The sequence below is a fragment of the Calonectris borealis genome, chromosome 11, assembly GCF_964195595.1.
Source record: "Calonectris borealis chromosome 11, bCalBor7.hap1.2, whole genome shotgun sequence".
Classification (NCBI taxonomy): domain Eukaryota; kingdom Metazoa; phylum Chordata; class Aves; order Procellariiformes; family Procellariidae; genus Calonectris; species Calonectris borealis.
In genome coordinates, this window is record NC_134322.1 from 11,687,109 (window position 1) to 11,705,568 (window position 18,460).

At 39.9% G+C, this 18,460-nt stretch overlaps 1 protein-coding gene across 8 annotated transcripts in view; it reads right to left on the reverse strand.

Moving 5' to 3' along the window:
* The window catches only part of GABPB1 (GA binding protein transcription factor subunit beta 1), a 27,706-nt gene extending 9,520 nt beyond the window's left edge, over positions 1–18,186 (reverse strand). For 2 of the 8 annotated variants that reach the window (XR_012675221.1, XM_075159990.1), the window contains exons 1-8: positions 18,166–18,186; positions 10,753–10,860; positions 9,690–9,857; positions 9,021–9,215; positions 7,757–7,904; positions 7,292–7,405; positions 1,565–1,750; positions 119–234 (exon numbers count right to left, since the gene is read on the reverse strand). Coding sequence is in view for 7 of the 8 variants with exons in the window: in XM_075159990.1 (XP_075016091.1) it covers positions 119–234; positions 1,565–1,750; positions 7,292–7,405; positions 7,757–7,904; positions 9,021–9,215; positions 9,690–9,857; positions 10,753–10,860; positions 18,166–18,168 (1,038 nt within the window). In the remaining variant the exon portion in view is untranslated. Of the gene's footprint in view, positions 1–118; positions 235–1,564; positions 1,751–7,291; positions 7,406–7,756; positions 7,905–9,020; positions 9,216–9,689; positions 9,858–10,752; positions 10,861–11,199; positions 13,477–17,866; positions 17,886–17,929; positions 18,133–18,165 lie in introns of those variants that run through there. The other 6 variants (XM_075159994.1, XM_075159995.1, XM_075159991.1 and 3 more) reach the window with 6 other exon arrangements.
* Between the last annotated feature and the right edge of the window lie 274 nt (positions 18,187–18,460).

Consider the following 18,460-nt stretch of genomic DNA (forward strand, 5'->3'; position numbering starts at 1 on the left):
CACACACTTCATTCTGTGGTAACACAGAAATTAAACTCTAGAACAACACAAAAAACCACAACCAGATATTCAGTGCTGAACGCTCTGGTTAACACATATCACGTAATATACTCCTTACTTCTATTTCTGCAGACTCCACACGATTTTCAACAATCTCAATGCACTGTCTCTTCACTGGTGGTTCTTCGCTTATCACAGTTTCTTCAGCAATGTCTGTTGCTGGAACTGTTAACACTGAAAATACATTTGTACATATAAATAAATTTACTTAAAACAATATTTTCACTATATAATTAAGTAATTTTATTAACAGCAATGAAATGCAAAGACTTTCTCTTATGAAAATACAACTATATAATAAAGTGCATTATAAAGTCAGTACAGGGAAAGTTTACTGAAAACTTTAGCTGCTTGTATGCTACCAAAGAATTTTAAAATTCTTTGTTGCTGAGGTCTACAATGCTGTCACTCTGGAGTATCATTGCTATTTTTCACAGAGTAAACAAACATGGAAGTGAACTGCAGCAGTTACCAGTCTGTCAATTCTGTAACTTAGGTACAGACCATCTCCTTTATAATGTTTCTTAAGCAAATAATACAAAACTGGCTTTTGATTTTGATTAGAACACCTTAGGTAATTTGAAAATCCAGTAGTTATTAACCTTGGAGGAAAAAAAATTAGGGATCTAAAGAAATTCATACTCTAATTTACTCATGCATCCATCTGGCAAATAAATGTTCTGTCACTTCAATTACTACCTACACACATTCATGCTTTCTGATAACTAGCTGTACTTGTTACCAGACAGACTGTGAACCAAATAATTTGTCTCCTGTGTACAGCTCTTCAAGCTCCATACTGGGAGTCCTCATGAAGAAACCAGAGAGGGAATCATTTTTGCCTAAATAGTAGTGGCAGAGCATCTTTAAAAGAAACCACCCAAAACACACGGATGTCACAAAATAGCATTTACTACACTAGCAGCTTCCACAAACAAAGTACATATAGCCCAGTAGGATAATTATGGTGGCCCTGGCTTCACCGGCTCTGCCATTGCTCCTCTAAAACCTCAAGCATGTAAGATTCGGCTTTTGTTCTGTTAAGAACACACTCCATGGGACTTGCATAGCTTGCTTCATGCATCAGATTTCTAAATCCAAGCTCCACCTCCCCACAGTATTTCCAGCAAGGCAACAGCATAAGTATTGGAAGAAGGCTTTTTTTTTACTCCATCTTCTAATTTTTCTAACAAGTTTGCAGGAATCGAGCTTATTGAAGGCAAAGCAAGTAGTTATCACTTTTCCCTTAAACGTCCCATTTCTCTTCCATACAGTTCAGTAATTCTTCCATTCTTTCTCCTAATGCAGAGACTCAGCTGACATGTGGTAACTCACTGAACTGCAGTAGCTCGTGTGTCTGAGCCTTTTGCAGTATAAGAATTCAAAGATGTATTTAAATTGATAATTACACAAAATTGTCCAAGCTATTTGCACCTAACAGTTTATTATTATTACTATAACTAAAACAGTTCCTCAAGCTCGAACCGTACAAGTTTCGACTCACCTTGCTGTCCATCTGGCATGGTCACAATGATGGGTTGCCCTATTCCACTGGTTGGAATCGAATGCAGATTACCAAGCTGAATGCCATCTGTAACTATAGTAATAACTTGCTGACCTCCAGAACTGACAACTTGCTGAATAGCACCATCCACAGATTCTGCAGTCACAACCTCTTCTGTGGCCACGACTATCAACAGATTAGTAAAGGCATTAAGTCAATTTATAAATTAAGCTGTATGATTTCAAATGCATTTTGGTAGAGCTGAGAAAAAACTACTTCCATGTCTTTTAAAATTTGATCCCTCCCACCCCCCAATTAATGCATTACTACACCTTATATTGTTAATAGAAATCTTTCACCAGGCCAACATAAAGAACTAACATTTTGAAATACACATGCAATTCTGTCCTGGTTTACCTTGCTCAATATTATCATTTTTTTATTTAGCATGTTTCCTAATAGATACACCCCACTCAAAACTGATGCTTTGGGTTCAGTATTAACATGGCAGCAAGAACAAGAGTTATTTTTAAAATACAAGTAACTTTTCCACTGTACACAAGCTGGACTAAGTTACACTAACAGCAGAATTAAAAAAAAAAAAAAATTAAACTTGAAATACTAGCTTGAAACTGCTCCTCAACCAGTGCCTTGCCAGGTGTACCTCGGGATCCAGCCCCGATTTCTCTGCTTACCACAAAGGTCTTCAAGACAGTAACAGACTGAAGGATCTCTAGAGAACCTTACAGTTTCGTCTGTACTACATAGGTACTTCAAACACAACCACAACTTTATTTATTATACAAAGTATGAAACAGTACTAAAGGAAAAGTTCTGCAGAGTTGACTTTTTTTTTTTACACTTTTGAAGGAGAAAGATAAAGCTAAAAAAGTAAAATAAACATTGTATATATATAATTTTATAGGTAAAAGTAAAAATAAAAAACCCCAGCTCAACTAAATATTTCAAATTCACGATTTGATAATGAGTATACAGCAGTGAACTCTCACAGTTCTATATTACATCTGTAAGCCAAGGTAAGATAAGGGAAAGACTGTATTCAGAACTACACGACATATCACAGCTTGCACTATACGCTGTAACTGGGGTCTCGCATCACCACCCTTTTTTTTTTTAAAAAAAAAAAAACAACAAGAAACTGAGACAGAGCAAGATCACTCATAGCACAATCAAAGAATTTCAAGCATACTAACTCTGTATTTTATTTTCAATTTGTCAGGGTAAAAGCTAAGCCTTTGATTTAAATAACAGACAGTAGAGTGCTTTCTATCTACAGAGATGAAATCAAAACCCTACAGACCGTGTTGTGATGCTCGAGATGAGAGAAGGTAGATAAAACCCTGAAGCTTTCATCTTTTAAGTTAATTACAATATAACACACAGCGAAAAATCACTCCGTAGTTCAAATAATGACTGCAGTCATTGCCTTCTGAAGATCTTTATGTTCAGAGATTACTGTCCTACAGCACTGTTTAAATATCCATAGAGTGTTTATTCAGGAAACCAAAACAGTAAGTCCTACATGAATAAGTGGTGTTGTATTGAACTTGATTTGGCTCCCAAGTACTGGCTCAGCAGTAAGAAAGACCACTGTCACCAAAAATTCCAAGTTGCAAGTGCCAATACTAGCTGCTGTGGCAACAGCTCTGATCTTTCAGTTTCAAACTCAACGTTGTTTTTTTAGTTCTGGAAGGAAACATTATTAGGACTTCTTCAGACCTTGAAAGAAAAATGGAGATGATGTCTAAAAAAGAAGTTATTCTATATAAAAGAAAAATATCCCCAAAACCTCAGTCCTTACTCCTCCCTTGCTCTCCTTCTGTATCTACGTCCATATAATCACTAGTTACCACACTACTTCATACACTGAAGGAAAGCTGAAGTCATTGAAAGCTGAAGTCATTTAAAACAGCAGCACTATTATTTTCAAGAATCTCTGTATTAATGTGCATCATCTTCTTCTGCAGTGTGTGCGGGGGAGAACACCTGCATATACAGTAAGACATATGCCTAATTCCAACATAAGCACACCAAATACTGCATTCCAAATACACATCTTAAACCAGATTTTTCTCTAATCCAACTCTGAGTTCCATACATACATTATGCACCACGTTTGTACGTAGCATCCATGTCCTCATATACACTTGAGTAACAATTGAAAAAAGCATGATTCTATTCAGCTCCAGTGAGAAGCACCTTTCTTTTTTTGATTTTACAAAACTGATGTGTTTTTAACTGAGACACACGAGGAACTAGGGGGAAGAGAGCACGGTAAAGTTAACTTGGAAAGAGAAAAACCTAGACAGAAATAACATAAAAGGCAGAACCTAAGTGCTTTGTCCAAGTGTCGTGGTTTAACCTGGCAGGCAGTCAAACCCCATGCAGCCGCTCGCTCACTCCCCCACCCTCAGTGGGATGGGGAGGGAATTGGAAGGGTAAGAGTGAGAAAAACTCGTGGGTTGAAATAAAGACCGTTTAATAGAACAGAAAAGGGAAAATAATAATAATAATGATAGAATATACAAAATGAGTGATGCACAATGCAATTGCTCACCACCTGCGCTGTCCGATAACCAAGTAGCGATTGCTACTTCCTGGCACATGCCTACCATTCACATACTGAGCATGACGTCACACAGTATGGAATACCCCGCTGGCCAGCTGGGCTAGCTGTCCTGACTATGCCCCCTCCCAATGCTTGTTTTTGGTGTGTGTGTTTGGTGGGTTTTTTTTTGTTTTGTTTGTTTGGCGTTTTTTTTAAGCTGAATGTCCTTCACTAGCAGGGTACTTAGCAACAACTGAAAACATCAGTGTGTTATCAACATTCTTCTCATGCTAAATCCAAAACACAGCACTAGGAAGAAATTTAACTCTACCCCAGCCGAAACCAGGACACCAAGTTTATACAGTCTTAAATACAGGAGGCTAAATACAAGGTAAGAGCCAAAACCAGAATTCTCAATCCTACAATTTTTGAGAGTATTTATAAATGGATCTTTTACAAGATGAGCACAAAGAGAAAGGTTTTTTTTGTTGTTGTTTTTCTTTTTTTTTTTTTCCCCCTTGAACACACGTACTACTGATGCACAGGTGACAAAAAGCTGCTTTTGTATTCTTTACACTTTATAAACTATTAAAGGAGTAAGAACCCAGGAAATAATTTGCAGACAGTAAGATTCTGCAAGATTGCCCACACATCTGCATAAAAATCAAAGCAGAAGAACTGAAAAAAACAGGAGGGTTAGGTGTGATGCACACTGCATTACTGAAGGTGGGAAGCTACTGCATCAAGACTTCAAGCTTATTCCTTCCTGCCTGTCATCCCCTGCCTCCTCTCTAATAATTTTTATCTTCAGTGGTTTACTGACTTGTAACATAGGTTACGCTCCACCACTGCAAGGGTAGGGCCATGAAACATGAGAACACTCAGTTAGTTACCAAAGTCTATCTACTACTGAGTCCTGGATACACATTTAATGTTCCGTAATCCCATGCAATCTCTTCTCGAGTTTCTCTCTCCTACAATTAGATCTGAGTTTCACTGAAATATATTAATTGATTGAAAACATCAGCAGCTTCTTCTGTAATGAAAGGCACTGCATTCTGGTTTTGAATCACCCACTTCACTTGCAATATTTCAATGTCATAAAACGGTATAGCTATACTTAGGTACTGCTTTGAGACGTACTAGAAGAGCAGAGCGGTATTAACAAGAAATCCTGCAGGACTTCAAAATACTTAAGAGTTGAAAACTCAGGTATATGTTGGGATGCAGCTGTCATGCCAGCAAGTCTGACAGTACAGATCTCTTCTATATTTTCAGTGTAAACTGTGTCCTTAAGAATGATGCCACCTGCAGAGCTGAATTCTGTGAGAATTTTTAAGCACTAAAGACTTTGGCCACGCAACGTATCTCAGTTCTGTAAAATTTATCATACTGACCATCACCAAGAAAAAAGCAAAATAAATGCATTTCTTTAGAAACGTGTTCAGAAAAATTTAGGTTACCAAGAGCATCATAAATCCTTCATTGACAGAGGGTTGTTGCTCTCCATACTGATCTCCAGCCATTGGTTTTGAAGTTAGGCTCATCTTGCTACACATTACATCACTAATCAGTGCTCAAAATCCCAGGCTAACTTGGAAATAAGGCTATAGTGCTGTATGTCAGTATAATAAATACTATAAATACTAAATAAACAAAAAAGTAATCTGGCCTACCATAAAACTCCAATAGCTACAGGTATATCATATTGCCTGAGAAAACTGCGGAGCAACGTATGCAAAACAGCACTGGGCAAGTAAAGTATGCATGAAATACTTCACAGCTTTCTTTAGAAAGCCAGGCCTCCACCAAAACACCTTTTGGGACTCCCAGGATAACAGAAGTTTTTATTCAACCACACCATATAGCCTACTTCAGAGAAAAAAACTAGGGATTTCTGTGTCCCAAAGCTAGCTAACAAAGAATTAACATAGCACTTGACCTCCGAAGTGCTAGTTTTACCTGATTTTTTATGCAATGGCAAGATATTAACATACACCATAATTGGAAAATATAGTCTGGAACAGAAGTTTAGTGGCATCCTCTTATAAAGTAACTTTCAATAATTCGGAAGCTTTTGATCACATTTTAACGTTATTGTAGACGGTATTACAACTTGCTTAAATTATAAAAGGAGGTCTTTTCCTTGCTTACGTCTCTCTTTCTCAAACCTGTTAGTGGTAATGACTAGTCTTTATAATCCACTTTGATTATAAGACTCCTGACTGCCATTTCTTTCTTCACTTTGCATGTGGTAATGAACAAAAGTGAAGAAGTACACAAAGCAAGCACCACATTATTCAGAAAGAATGGAGAAAGATATCCAGGGCAACTTGCAGAGTATGGAACCTGGACCAAAGTTTTTCTCAGACAAAGCAGTAACTGGCAAAGATCCACAGGGCAGGGTGAAGGGTTCTTGTGTTAAGAAAGAGGAATGCAAAACTTGGGAACTACAGGCAATGGAATTCCTTGTCCCTTTCTGGCTTCTTGTCATGGCTTTATGAAATAAGGGAGCATGCATACAGCTGCAGTGAGGGATGCGGGCTGCTTCTTTCTAGGAGAACAATAATGTATTGCTAGCCTTATGTCTACCTGAAGTGCCATGACAGCGTACCAGCATCCCATGAAGTGGGACATACGAATGACTACATATTGTTAAAAATGCAAGTAGAATGCCTCAAAGTTAAAAAAAAAAGATCCATAGACAGTCTAATGCGCAAACTGCACATTAAGATCACAAAATATTCTTGTGCCTTTTGGGTGAAAGATTAAAAAAATGCTGACAAAGTATACGCAAACAACACTGGGGGCCATTTCCCAATATTTAACAGAAAGAAGCATTCAAAGAAAACATTCTCCCACCAAATGCAGCTAGACTGTATGTAGACAAAGATGTGAATTCAATCTCCTGAATTATGCTTGCTTTCAGCAAGATGAATGCTACTCACATTAGGCACAGAAATACCAGTTGTGTTCAGAAATCTTATTAAGAAATAATTGTACATACAAATCTGGCAACCTTCCAGGTGAAAGTAAAGGAAAAATTTTGTTCACGCTGAAAAAAGGAAGGAAGATTGTAATTTCATTTCTGTATGAACTGTATCTCCAAAAGCACCAGTTATGTACTTTTACTTTATTAAATTACTTAGCTTTCTAACCTGGTGTTTCTGAAGAATTAGACAGTGGAGCTGATGCTTCTGCTAAAGCTGCCAATGTGGCTAATACTGACGTCGATGAATTTCCAAACTGTACAGCAGACACTCCTGTTTCATCTAGTAGGATGAAAAAAAAAGTTAGCTGATAAATTTAAAACCAGTGAAGTCCCTTTTTTTATTATTATCGCACTGAAGCTTTTAACACACATTCTATTCTCAGCAACGTTCTGCTAAACCAAAGTGCTATTCTGAAGGCAAGTTTGTTAAGCAAATACAACTTCTGGTAATTTACCTCTGTGAAGACTGTTGTTTTAAGTACCTACATATTTACGACACACAAAAAACAATGAAGAGGAACATGGTAACTACTGTATTCTTACCACTGTTTTTCCTCAAGCCTTTTCACTAAATGGTGAAAATCAATTAAAGTATCAAATCCCAGTAGCTATCCTATAGGTATCTAAATACCTGTTCCATTTGATGTATTTGCAGAAGATACCAGACCTGTTAGGTTCACCACCCCTCCAGGTCCGATGATGAACTGCGGTGTCGCTGCATGTATCGTCACAGTGTCTGGACTCTCTGGATTCGTATTGATTTGGTTCTGCATTGCAATCTAGGAGACAAAGATAATATCATTCATTCCAATTGTAGGTATAAAGAAGTTATTTACCTTGTAAGAACTAGAATTATTGCGCATTCCAGAGAGGATCTCCCTCGTTATACTCATGCAATAGATACACATCGTGTCACATCTTGTGCTCTGTGTAAGTACATGAGAAACTTTTTCTGGTTGAAATCTAAAGACAAAAAGTCTGTTGAAGTGAAAGAGAATAATGACACATTGCTACTTCTCCTTACCATTTATTGTAAACAAAGAGGACCATATAAGGACATGGGCCTTTTGTAGATGTGCAAGCTCAAGTATCTAAAATACAGGCCTGAAGAACCAGGACTGCTGTGGCAGCCACATGCCATGAAAATCGGCTCTCACAGCTTAGTAATTGCCATGAATTGGCAATTCTTCTTTTTGTCTTTCTTTGAATTACTATTGACTTTTATTTACTATATCCTTTCTGCAATGAAGAGGAAGCTAAAGGAACAGACCAGAAGTTCATACAGTTCAAGATGTAGGGGAACAACAGATTTATACAGTGGCATAATGGTATTTTTCATTTGCTTTCTATTCTTTTCTCAATAATGCTAAGCACTAAATTTGCCTTTAAGAACACTACTGAACAGTGAGCACACACTTCCATGGAAGTATCTATTATAATCCCGATTCCAATCACTTCAACAATTCAATCCTAGTTTTTCTAATTCTGGAAAAATTGCCATCTCTTCTTTCCTCTCCTGATCTCCAATTGTTAGAAAATTAATATCCATATATGAAGCTAACTGAACAACAGGGTATAGTCAAAACATATCGGCAGAGTAGGGAGTTAAGTTTTACGCCTTGCTTGTGAAGACTCCACCTAGTTCTGTGTACTACAACGCTCAAATTTAAGAAAATAAAGGATACTTATCCTTGACTTTGTAGGTGGTGAAAATGCTCTTTAGCCAACTAATGTTTACTAACATTAATCTCATTTCCATGTCTTGAACTAGACTGGAGTTTAGCATTAGCAGTCAATACATGGTCTCACAGCTGCTATATTAAAAGCTTGGTTTATCCCATGCGTAAACAAGTACTTTGCTGTAAGTTTCCTTAACGTCATGAATCAAAAGTTACCTGTAATATTTCTGCAAGGTCTTCATTTCCATTGTCTACTGCAATATCTAATGCCGTTTTGCAAAATTTACTCTGAGCGTGAACATCTGCTCCGTACTTTATTAAGAGTTCTACAACTTCTTGGTGGTTATGTTCAGTAGCCCAGTGAAGTGCAGTCATTTTGAGCATGTCCTTCGCATTGACATCAGCACCGTGCTACAAACAAGATCATTGCATAAACTATGTCATTAGAAGTATCTGAATTAAATAATGCTGGTCACAGAATGAAGCCCAAAATTGTCCTTCTCCAGCAGTAATGTCCTGTTATCTCACATTTACAGATTTTTAATAAAAAGTACTTCAATCCAACTACCAAATAAATTATTTGCCTCCAAAGATTAAAGACTCCCTAAAACATAACATGTCTTGGTTTTAAAAGTTGTTACTCACACAATGTCAAATTAGGAAGTAGTCTTATTTTGAAACAGCAATAAATAACTCACCTGAAATAATGATGATTTTAATGTTAAAATAAATTACAGTTTAACAGGAAAACAAAGCACCCAATGCACACAGTATAAATATTCGTATCATTTCAATGTTGGTTTCATGACTAAAAGGAAATTGCAAATAGTTGATCATAAACCATTGTAATATCACCTCCTCAGACCTTGTTTCAGCAGTCTTTACCTTAAGTAAGACTTCTACTATGCTGGCATGGCCTTCTGATGCTGCCATATGTAATGGAGTTCTGTCCACTTTGGTTCTGGCATCCCGACTTACACCTGCGCGCAGCAACACTTCTGTTGTTGAGTAGTGTCCATACTGTGCTGCTAGATGAAGTGGAGATGTTCCCAACTGTAATGTAACGGAAAAAGTGGAGTTTTAACAGATGTCAGTATGAAGTATTTCTTCTTATTCTGGAGCTATCGAACTCGGGTGTCAGGCCATTACTTCAAAATAATTTTCCCTTGCAGTCTCAAGGAAAGAAGCTGTCAGGACTTTTACAGAGTATAAAGAGGAAAAAAAAAAAGTTTAGATTTTTTTTTTTTCCAATAATCACAACACACTAAAAACACCTCACTGGATGCAACTTTTTGAGGTCTGTGCTATGTTTTTTCTGTCTTTTTGAGGTGTGATGTTTCAAGGGGCCTAATCCCATTTTTAGTGTTGGTCAACATGCCATACCAACATTGGAAGGGACCTCTGGAAGTCATTTAAGTCCAATCTCCTGCTCAAAACAGAGTCAACTTGAAAGTTAGGTCACTAAGTAGATTAAGGCTCTTAAGGGCCTGTAAATACCCTAGAATTTTAGGTACCTGACCTCCCTATACAACCTATTCAAAAATAGGCACCTCCAAAAGACAACTCAGAACCCCTGTATCAGGGAACTCTCAGCTGCACGTTAGGTAGTTGGGACTGCTTTCTTAATTCAGACCTCTTACTACACTAAATGCATAAACACAATAAATAGGAGCATGATTGCTGCTTTCTCCCATCAACCATTCCAAAGTTCATCTTAAAAGCCACCAGAAATGAGCTCACTCACAGTCTGTTACTAAAATCAGTAGGAGGTCATAGGAAGAAACAGACAATTTTAATTTTGAATTAGACATTAGATGATGTAATTGCAGAATTCCAAGAAGAAACTCCCAAGGCTTCCAATACAAATGCTCAATTGTAATAAGCCTATTTTCTTCTTCAGGTGAGAAAAGTAAGAGGATTTACTGAACACTGCAAAAGTTTTCATTACCCAATCTGTGGTAAAAGGTGCTCCATTTGCCATCAAAATGCGAACTTCGTCATCTTGACCTGCTCGTGCAGCTTCTAAAAGTTTCTTTCCCAAATCTACTAGTGACATCTAGTGAAGGACATAAAGTAATATAAAGAAAAAATAACAACATTAATACTATTTTAAGTATTTTAAGTACACAAATGCCGCTGTCATTTTTTTAATTATTATTTCTGAACTACTTGAAAAGATCAAAAACTAGAGTTGGTATTTTAGCCATGAGAACAGGATTGCAATAAGCAGCTTGATTTTAGAATTACTTTTGTCAGCCAAACAGAACTGACACTGGGGGGAAGACTGCAGTATTACAATGCTGTAACCATAGCAGCTGCAAAGTTATATCACACTAAATTTAAACTGAACTGGATGCACATTTCTTATAGTAGAAAGTGGTTTAGAAGCTCTCACCTGATACTGTAATCTGCTGCAGCTTTGTCCAGCTTTCAAATGATGCTACATCATGGCTGTTATGTCACACACCCAAAGGCACTACATTCAAAATGCCTATACGTATTTAAGAGGTGCCACTACATAAATGTATTTAGATAGATATGAAACACAACACCTTTCTGACATCTTGTCCATCACTATTACTTCATTTTGTTCACCCTAAAATATAATTTCTGTATTCCTAGCTACAAAATGACGCAATAGGCATATATTATTGTACTATTTGCATCAGATACATGAACTGTCTGCCTGAAAACAAACATTACTACCTGCTTCAACCTAAAAACATATTAACTGCAAAATTTTGACTGAGTCATGACCAAGATACTAGCTGAAAAACTTTCACATCATCTTTAGATAATCACCCTTTTACAGCACTCAAACTTCCATATAATACAGAGCACACAAAACTATACATAGACAAATGACACCTATGTTTCTGTTGCACCAAAGATTTCCTAGTATAACATCTTTTTAAACCCACTCTATTTCATACTTGCTATTAAATCTTCTCAGTAAAAAGAAAAATTAGAACTAAGCCATAACTCACGCTACCAAAATACATCATTAACGTTTTAGTCCTATACCTGTGTTTTCCACTACCAGGACTCTAAGACTGGAATTACTTTCATCAGATTGGTTTCCAGTCACAAGCAACATTAAGCCTGTATTACTAATAACAGCAGTTGCAATTTCCTATACAAAGTTAGAGCATATCAGTTCAGAAAGAAATCCCAATAGGATCATTTTTTAATCCCTTGTCTTAAACATACACTTCTATCACAAAACCAACATAACTAGAAAGTTCTCTGCACCTGGCTCAACTGGCAAAATTTGTGTGGTATATTGCTCAATAAGCTGAAAGCTATTGACTTTGGAAGAAATTGGAAAGGAAGACGGAAATACTGCAACTGCACAACTCCAACATGTATCAGTAGAGCCATGAACCGGAGCAGATTACCTCTTTGTCTACAGAACTGACTGCAGGCAGCAATATCCCCTTCACCAAGATAATACTCCATTTATGTCCATACTTCTAGTACACATGGACATGTTGATTTGTCTCCAGCCAGAAAAGGGACGAGGAGCAGGAAGGTGGCAGGACAGGACAAATACTGACAATGGGAAAAGGAAGGAAAAAAGGAGCACAGAGTCAGATGCAGAGGAAGGGAAAACAGCTGACTCTCTTCCATAAAGAAAAAGAGCAAAAGAGAAACAGGAATAAGAGAAAATCTACTATCCCCGTTAAAGGGAGACATTAGGAGTAATGATACAAAACAATAATAGGACAGAGAGGGCATTCGGCAAGTGCAGCAGTGAAATGAAGGAATATAGCACTCTCTTTATATGGCACCCTTTTTTTTTGGTGGGGGGTGGCAATTTAAGAAGGAAAAAAGCACACACAAACACACACACTTTTTCTGGTGGTCCAATACCACCACATCAAGGTCCTCAGAAGCAAAAGGAAAGCTGAAACTTAGTGCAAAACTGAAGTTAGGAACTAATTCGGAAAGACAACAATTCATTTTCCTTATATTTATTTTTGTTTTAAACACCAGTAGAGAACAGGAACTAATAAAGTCTCCTTTTGGAGTTACAGAATAATTGAGGCTGGACGGGACCTCTCAAGGTCACCTAGTTCAATCTCCCAGTCAGAGCTGGGCCAACAGGCTCAGGCTGTGCACGGCTTGGTCCTGTTGAGTTTTGAATGTCTCTGTGGATGAACATCCCACCACTTCTTCAGCCTCATTCCAGTGTCCGACCGCCCTCATGGTGAGAGCTGCCTTCTATGTATACCTGTCTTTCTCCACTAACCAAAAAGACAGCCTTGATAACAAGCTTATACTTGATGTGTGTTAAACAACAAAAATAGATGAATTAAATTATAGTCTGTACATTTAACAACTACACGTATTCAGAACCCACTGACCTCATCTATATACTGGTGGAACAAACTGCAAAGTTGTTACCAAAACCCTATGCAGCAAAATCAAGCAGCAAAAAAATTCAGTTATGGTGGCCTGCAAAATACAAGTCTCACTCCCAGGAGATGTTAGGGACAAACTTCAGCCTGAGATCGACACATTTTCAGAGTCTCTCTGAGCTACTACTGTTGAACACGCTGTCAGAGTGACAGTACATCAGTTCTCATCTCAATGCAAAACTAAATAGCATTGTAGTACACTCAGTAAGAAATGTTCCAATCAAGGAAAAAAGAGGGACATGGAAGATCATACATGACGTAACTTTCATTACCAGGTATTACTTACATTAACCAACACTCTCTTGGTTGATATAAAGTGTTTGTATTTTAAACAAGAGCAAAGCATCACAGAAGTTTACATGTGTTTCATGATGCAGAATTTTAACTTCAGTTAAAACAACACAAATTTATTTTAGAAATGAAGTAAAAGTTTCAGTTCTCAGGGTACTTGAAAGCATGCTTGGGCCATCTAGTGGAAGAAAGTTAAAAACCTAGCAAAATTACACGAACTCAAAAATAAAAGTCACATTATATGTCAATAATGCACTAACAACAGCAACTAAAGAGGCCTTTCCAACAAAAGACTCATGCACATTTAGTCACTTTTAACCAACAAATACTAGCATTCACAAAATTTCTCAAGAGTAGTCAATCCAAAGCTGATTTCTACTTGGCAGACCGTTCCAAGGACCAGTACTGTAAGGTCAGGAAACCCTTGAATAATAACATGCCCCATACTTCCCCCCATTTTCTTCCACTGGTAGTACTGGGACATACCAATGCAGGTCTGCAGTGTCAGAATTTCCCTTTCTTCCCTTTCCAGAAAAATTCTTCAGCTGTTCTCTTGAGATCAGTTAGTCACATTACAATAGTGATACTATCAAAAGCAAAGTTCTACATGTAGTACAATTAAATATATTTAAAATTGAAATACTATTTCCATTTCAAAGCAGCACTCTTAGTTAAGTACTGCTGCTACTCCACGTAGTGTTACAAATCAACTCTGCTGAACTGCGTTAGAGGGTACTCTTCAGTAACTGTCATTTCCATGAAGCTTGGCTAGCACGACAGCTGGGTAATGCTTTATAAGAGGATTCTTTCAGAGAATAAAAACATCACTGGCTCTGAAATAAAGTCTTGAGACTATTACAGTTATTCTCATGGCAATCTGAGTATGTTTCCAGACTTTAATAGCTCCTACACAACTTTAGGAACAGAGGGTTCTGTCTACAATTGAGTAAATAGGGAAGAGCTTCTGCTAGGTTTGGACTTCTCTGCGTTAAGCAGCTCCTGAACTTCCACATTTCATTATTGCAATGCATTCTGTACAGTATCATTAGCCAGATGCCACAATGAACTGGTAATTAAAATTCACATCAAGTTATTATTGCTATTTTACTTATGTTCAATAGGAAATCATACTGCTTTTTTGTATCCATCTTAGATTTAAGTTTTTTTACATTCTGTAAAACTCTGAACATCATGCTGTTACCGGAGGGGTATATAACAGCACTCGACCGGAGTTTAGGTGGAACTGTGTGCAAAATGGGCTCTGTGGGGAAGGAGAGGAGCTGAAAAACATGCAGCTTGGGAAGCCTGGGATCCCACACCGCAGCCTACAGACAACAGAGCAGCAGAGTCTGCAGTCCAAAGGAAGAAGATTAAGTTTGACTTAAAATATTGCAGCACCTTTCAGACTGGTGTGCTGCCCCAAGGATCCTGGACCCAACCTTTATTCCCATTCTACCACTGCGGTGGTGAACATCAGCCGATCAAAATCAACAGGCACAAAACACTTGTTGCAGAACACCTGCTAACATGGAGATCTCGCAGCTGCCAGTGTACTTCTACCAAGGCATGCTCCTAAAAGAGACATACTTACACGAGACGAGCATGGACTGCACTAGTGCAATTTACTGGAAGGGAAACTGAATAAATATATGCCGTATCTATGATAAGCATTTGCAATCATTCCTAAATACCCCAGGACAAAGTTCCATAAAATGCTAATTAAACAGGTTTCCCTACTGAAGTGACATGCAGCAGAATCATACTTGGAAGATAGCTTGAGACCCATCATCTCTCACATCCATTACCTCTGGAAAAAGAATGCCCTTTTCAGAATGTCTTTTTCTTTCCACTATTTCAAAAAAATCAACCTGGTTCCCCAGACCTGATCTTCAGAAATGCTATCACCCTACTGATTTCAATATTGCACAGTATTGCTAGAAATTCAGAATAGCAATTTCTAACTAATTTTATATGCCTATCCATACCAAGGTCAAAAATATTTTTAAGTACAGAGTATAAATAGTTAGCAATAACTATTTAAATCTTCAATCAAGCACTCAGTTTTGATCATTATTAGAATTGAAACAACAGATCAACTTGCTTTATTTTTTAGTTTTTTAACATCCTGACATAACAGCACAATACTTGAATTCAAAACAACTTCTAAGAAGTTTTTTATTTCAGTTACAGTTTTGTAACTTTTAAAGGAACCAGGAGGTCTGCATTAAACCTAGGCGTATTTCCATGTGCTAGCATCTATTAAAAACTTTGATGTGATTTCACCTTATATATCATTTAGCAGTGATTATAGCGACTTACATGGGATAAACTCAAAAAGTTCCTGTAGTTTCCTAAGGGAATCATACTCTTCCAAATGTATTTTGACAATGATTTCACATGTCATACTTCAAATCTTAATATAAATATCATAGGCTTAGAGTATCCACACTTCTATTACGATAATGAAAATTACACTAATATATTAATAGCAGTCGGCTTTAATTCCAGTGCTTTCACCTTTCCTCTATGACCATGTTGTGTTTGTAACTAAATTCCCTCTAGTTTGTTTAAACAGCAATATGACCTTCATGTTGGACTATACATGCATCAGATGAAAAACATCTGATCTGAGAAAAGAGATCAGAAAAGCAAAAAATAGCTTGGTGGTTAAGATAGTCAAGCCTGTATTTATGCAGGTCTGTCCTCCAATTAGGTTCATACATTAATTTAAATTAGCACCAATCATCAACATAATTCCATTAAATAATGCAGATGATAGAAAAGTCTTGTCCTTAAAAAGGAGAGCACCGATTTGGCCGTTATCTGCAACAAAATGCAACAGCTAAAGAATATTATTATGCAACAAGGGTGAACCATTGGCACCAGCCAAGATTTGGGTTGGCACTGCCAACAAGCTACAAAGCTTTCATAAATAAGTTTTGCACTAGATACCAAAAAGGTTACATTATGGCAGCTATGACTGACATGAAGAATCTAAAGGCTTGTGATGTAGCCTTTGAACTGTACTACAGTCTTAAGAGTATGTCTCAGATTAACTGAAACTTGAAAAATTCCTCAAACAAAAATCACCAGCCTCTCTAATTAAAGCATGTTTTATTATCAGAAATCTTCCTCAACAGTTTCTGTCTAGCACATAGGCCTAAAAAAACCCTAGAAAACAAACTGTTTTCAGCAAAGAAAGTGGGTCACAAACAAAAGTCTACACCTAGGGTATGCTGATCTGCCATGTATACTTTTAACCTTACACAGCAGATTTACGTACCCTTACAAGTATTTCTATATGTGTACACACTTCAACCAAACTGCTTAGTCTTACTAATATTTCAGAAGTCATAATTTTAAAAAACCATTCAGCCAAAGTACTCCAAGGTGTGCATTCACAACTTTTAGCACATTTAACTCTAATATGCAGCATTTGCCATTAAGTAAAAGCTACCTTAGAAAGCAGGTTGAAGGACAACATACAACTGCTTTACGTTAAAAACTCTAAGCACAGAAGACTTCCTACAGGGGCTTTCACCAACGTGCTATCAGTCAGTGTCTTACCAACAGAAACTACTTTGACTACTAGGAGAAAAAACAAAACCAGTCCGAACTAACATGTCTTATCCCACATTTATGCTCCCATCATATGCTTTATTAAGAGTCCAAAGCAAGAGTTACAGACCGCGGGCGAGGGACACTGCAGAGGAGGGAAGCGCTCCCCTCCCACCGAAGCTGCCTCTCCTCAGGGCACCTTTGGCGCCAAGCTCCGGCACGCAGCTCAGTCGCCCCCGGGCCGTGACAGCACCCGGCCACCCCGCCCCACGCGAGGCCCGAGACCGTCCCCACGCGGCCCAGACCGGGCTGCCCGGCGGGGAAAGACGCGGGACAAGCCGGGCCCCGCTCTGCCCCTCAGCGCCTGGGCCCCTCGCCGGGCGCGCCGCGCTCGCCCGGGCCTGCGTGGCAGCCGCGGGACAGAGGCAGCCGCGGGAGAGCGCGGGCAGCTGCGCCCCGAGGCAACCCGTCCCCCCCCGCCCGCCGGCCGCGCGGCGGCCCCCAACCCCGGCGCAGGCCCTGCCCCACGGGCCGCGCCCAGCGCCCCGCGGGCCGCCCAGGCCGCCGCCGCGGCCCAGGCCGCCGCCGGCGCTGCCCGCGCCCCCCGCGCGGCGGGGTCCCCGGAAGGCCGGCCAGCGCGCCCGCTCTCCCCAACAGGAAATCCTGGCTGGGCTGGGCGCTGCGGAGGGAGCCGCGGCGCCGGGTTCCGGGGGAAGTGGAATTATTTTTTACCAGCGAAGAGATCAACTTCCACATCCGGTAACAGGGCCCTATACAAAGGCGCAGACTGACCTGGAAAAGCTTGGCCGGCCCGGGGGGGTGAGGGAGAGACAGGGCGCGGGGATGGGGCCTTACCGTGCTGCCGGCCCGGCCGCCGCCGCCGCGACAACAACCAGGGGCGCCGGAGGCCGCCGCTCATCGGCGCCCAAAAGCCCCACACAAAAGTCCCCGCTGCGCCTGGCGGAGGGACACAGCGAGCGGAGGGGAGGGGCGCAGTGCCGCGCCGCGCTGCCCCGCCGCCAGCCCGCACCCGGGCGTCAGGCGGCGCGGGCCGCCCGCGGGCAGCGCATCGAGGGGCGCCCGGCACTTACCATGGGGTGCAGGTATTATCTTATTACTCAAATATCCCCGACAAAAGGGGCTTGGCGGAGGGATACGGCCTGTGTGCCGCCTACCGCGCATGCGCGGCGGCGCGGGGAAAGGCGGGGGAAGCGGGGACTGGAGGGGCCCGCCATGTTCCGTCCCGCTTCCCGCCCGGCGGGGGGCAGGGCGCTGCCCGCCCGGCCGCCGCCCTCGGCCGGCCCCGGCGGGTGGAGGCGAGGTGTCGCCGGGGCGGGGGGAGTCTCCCTAAAAGCAGCTTAAGAAATAAGAAAGGGGGTCGCCGTC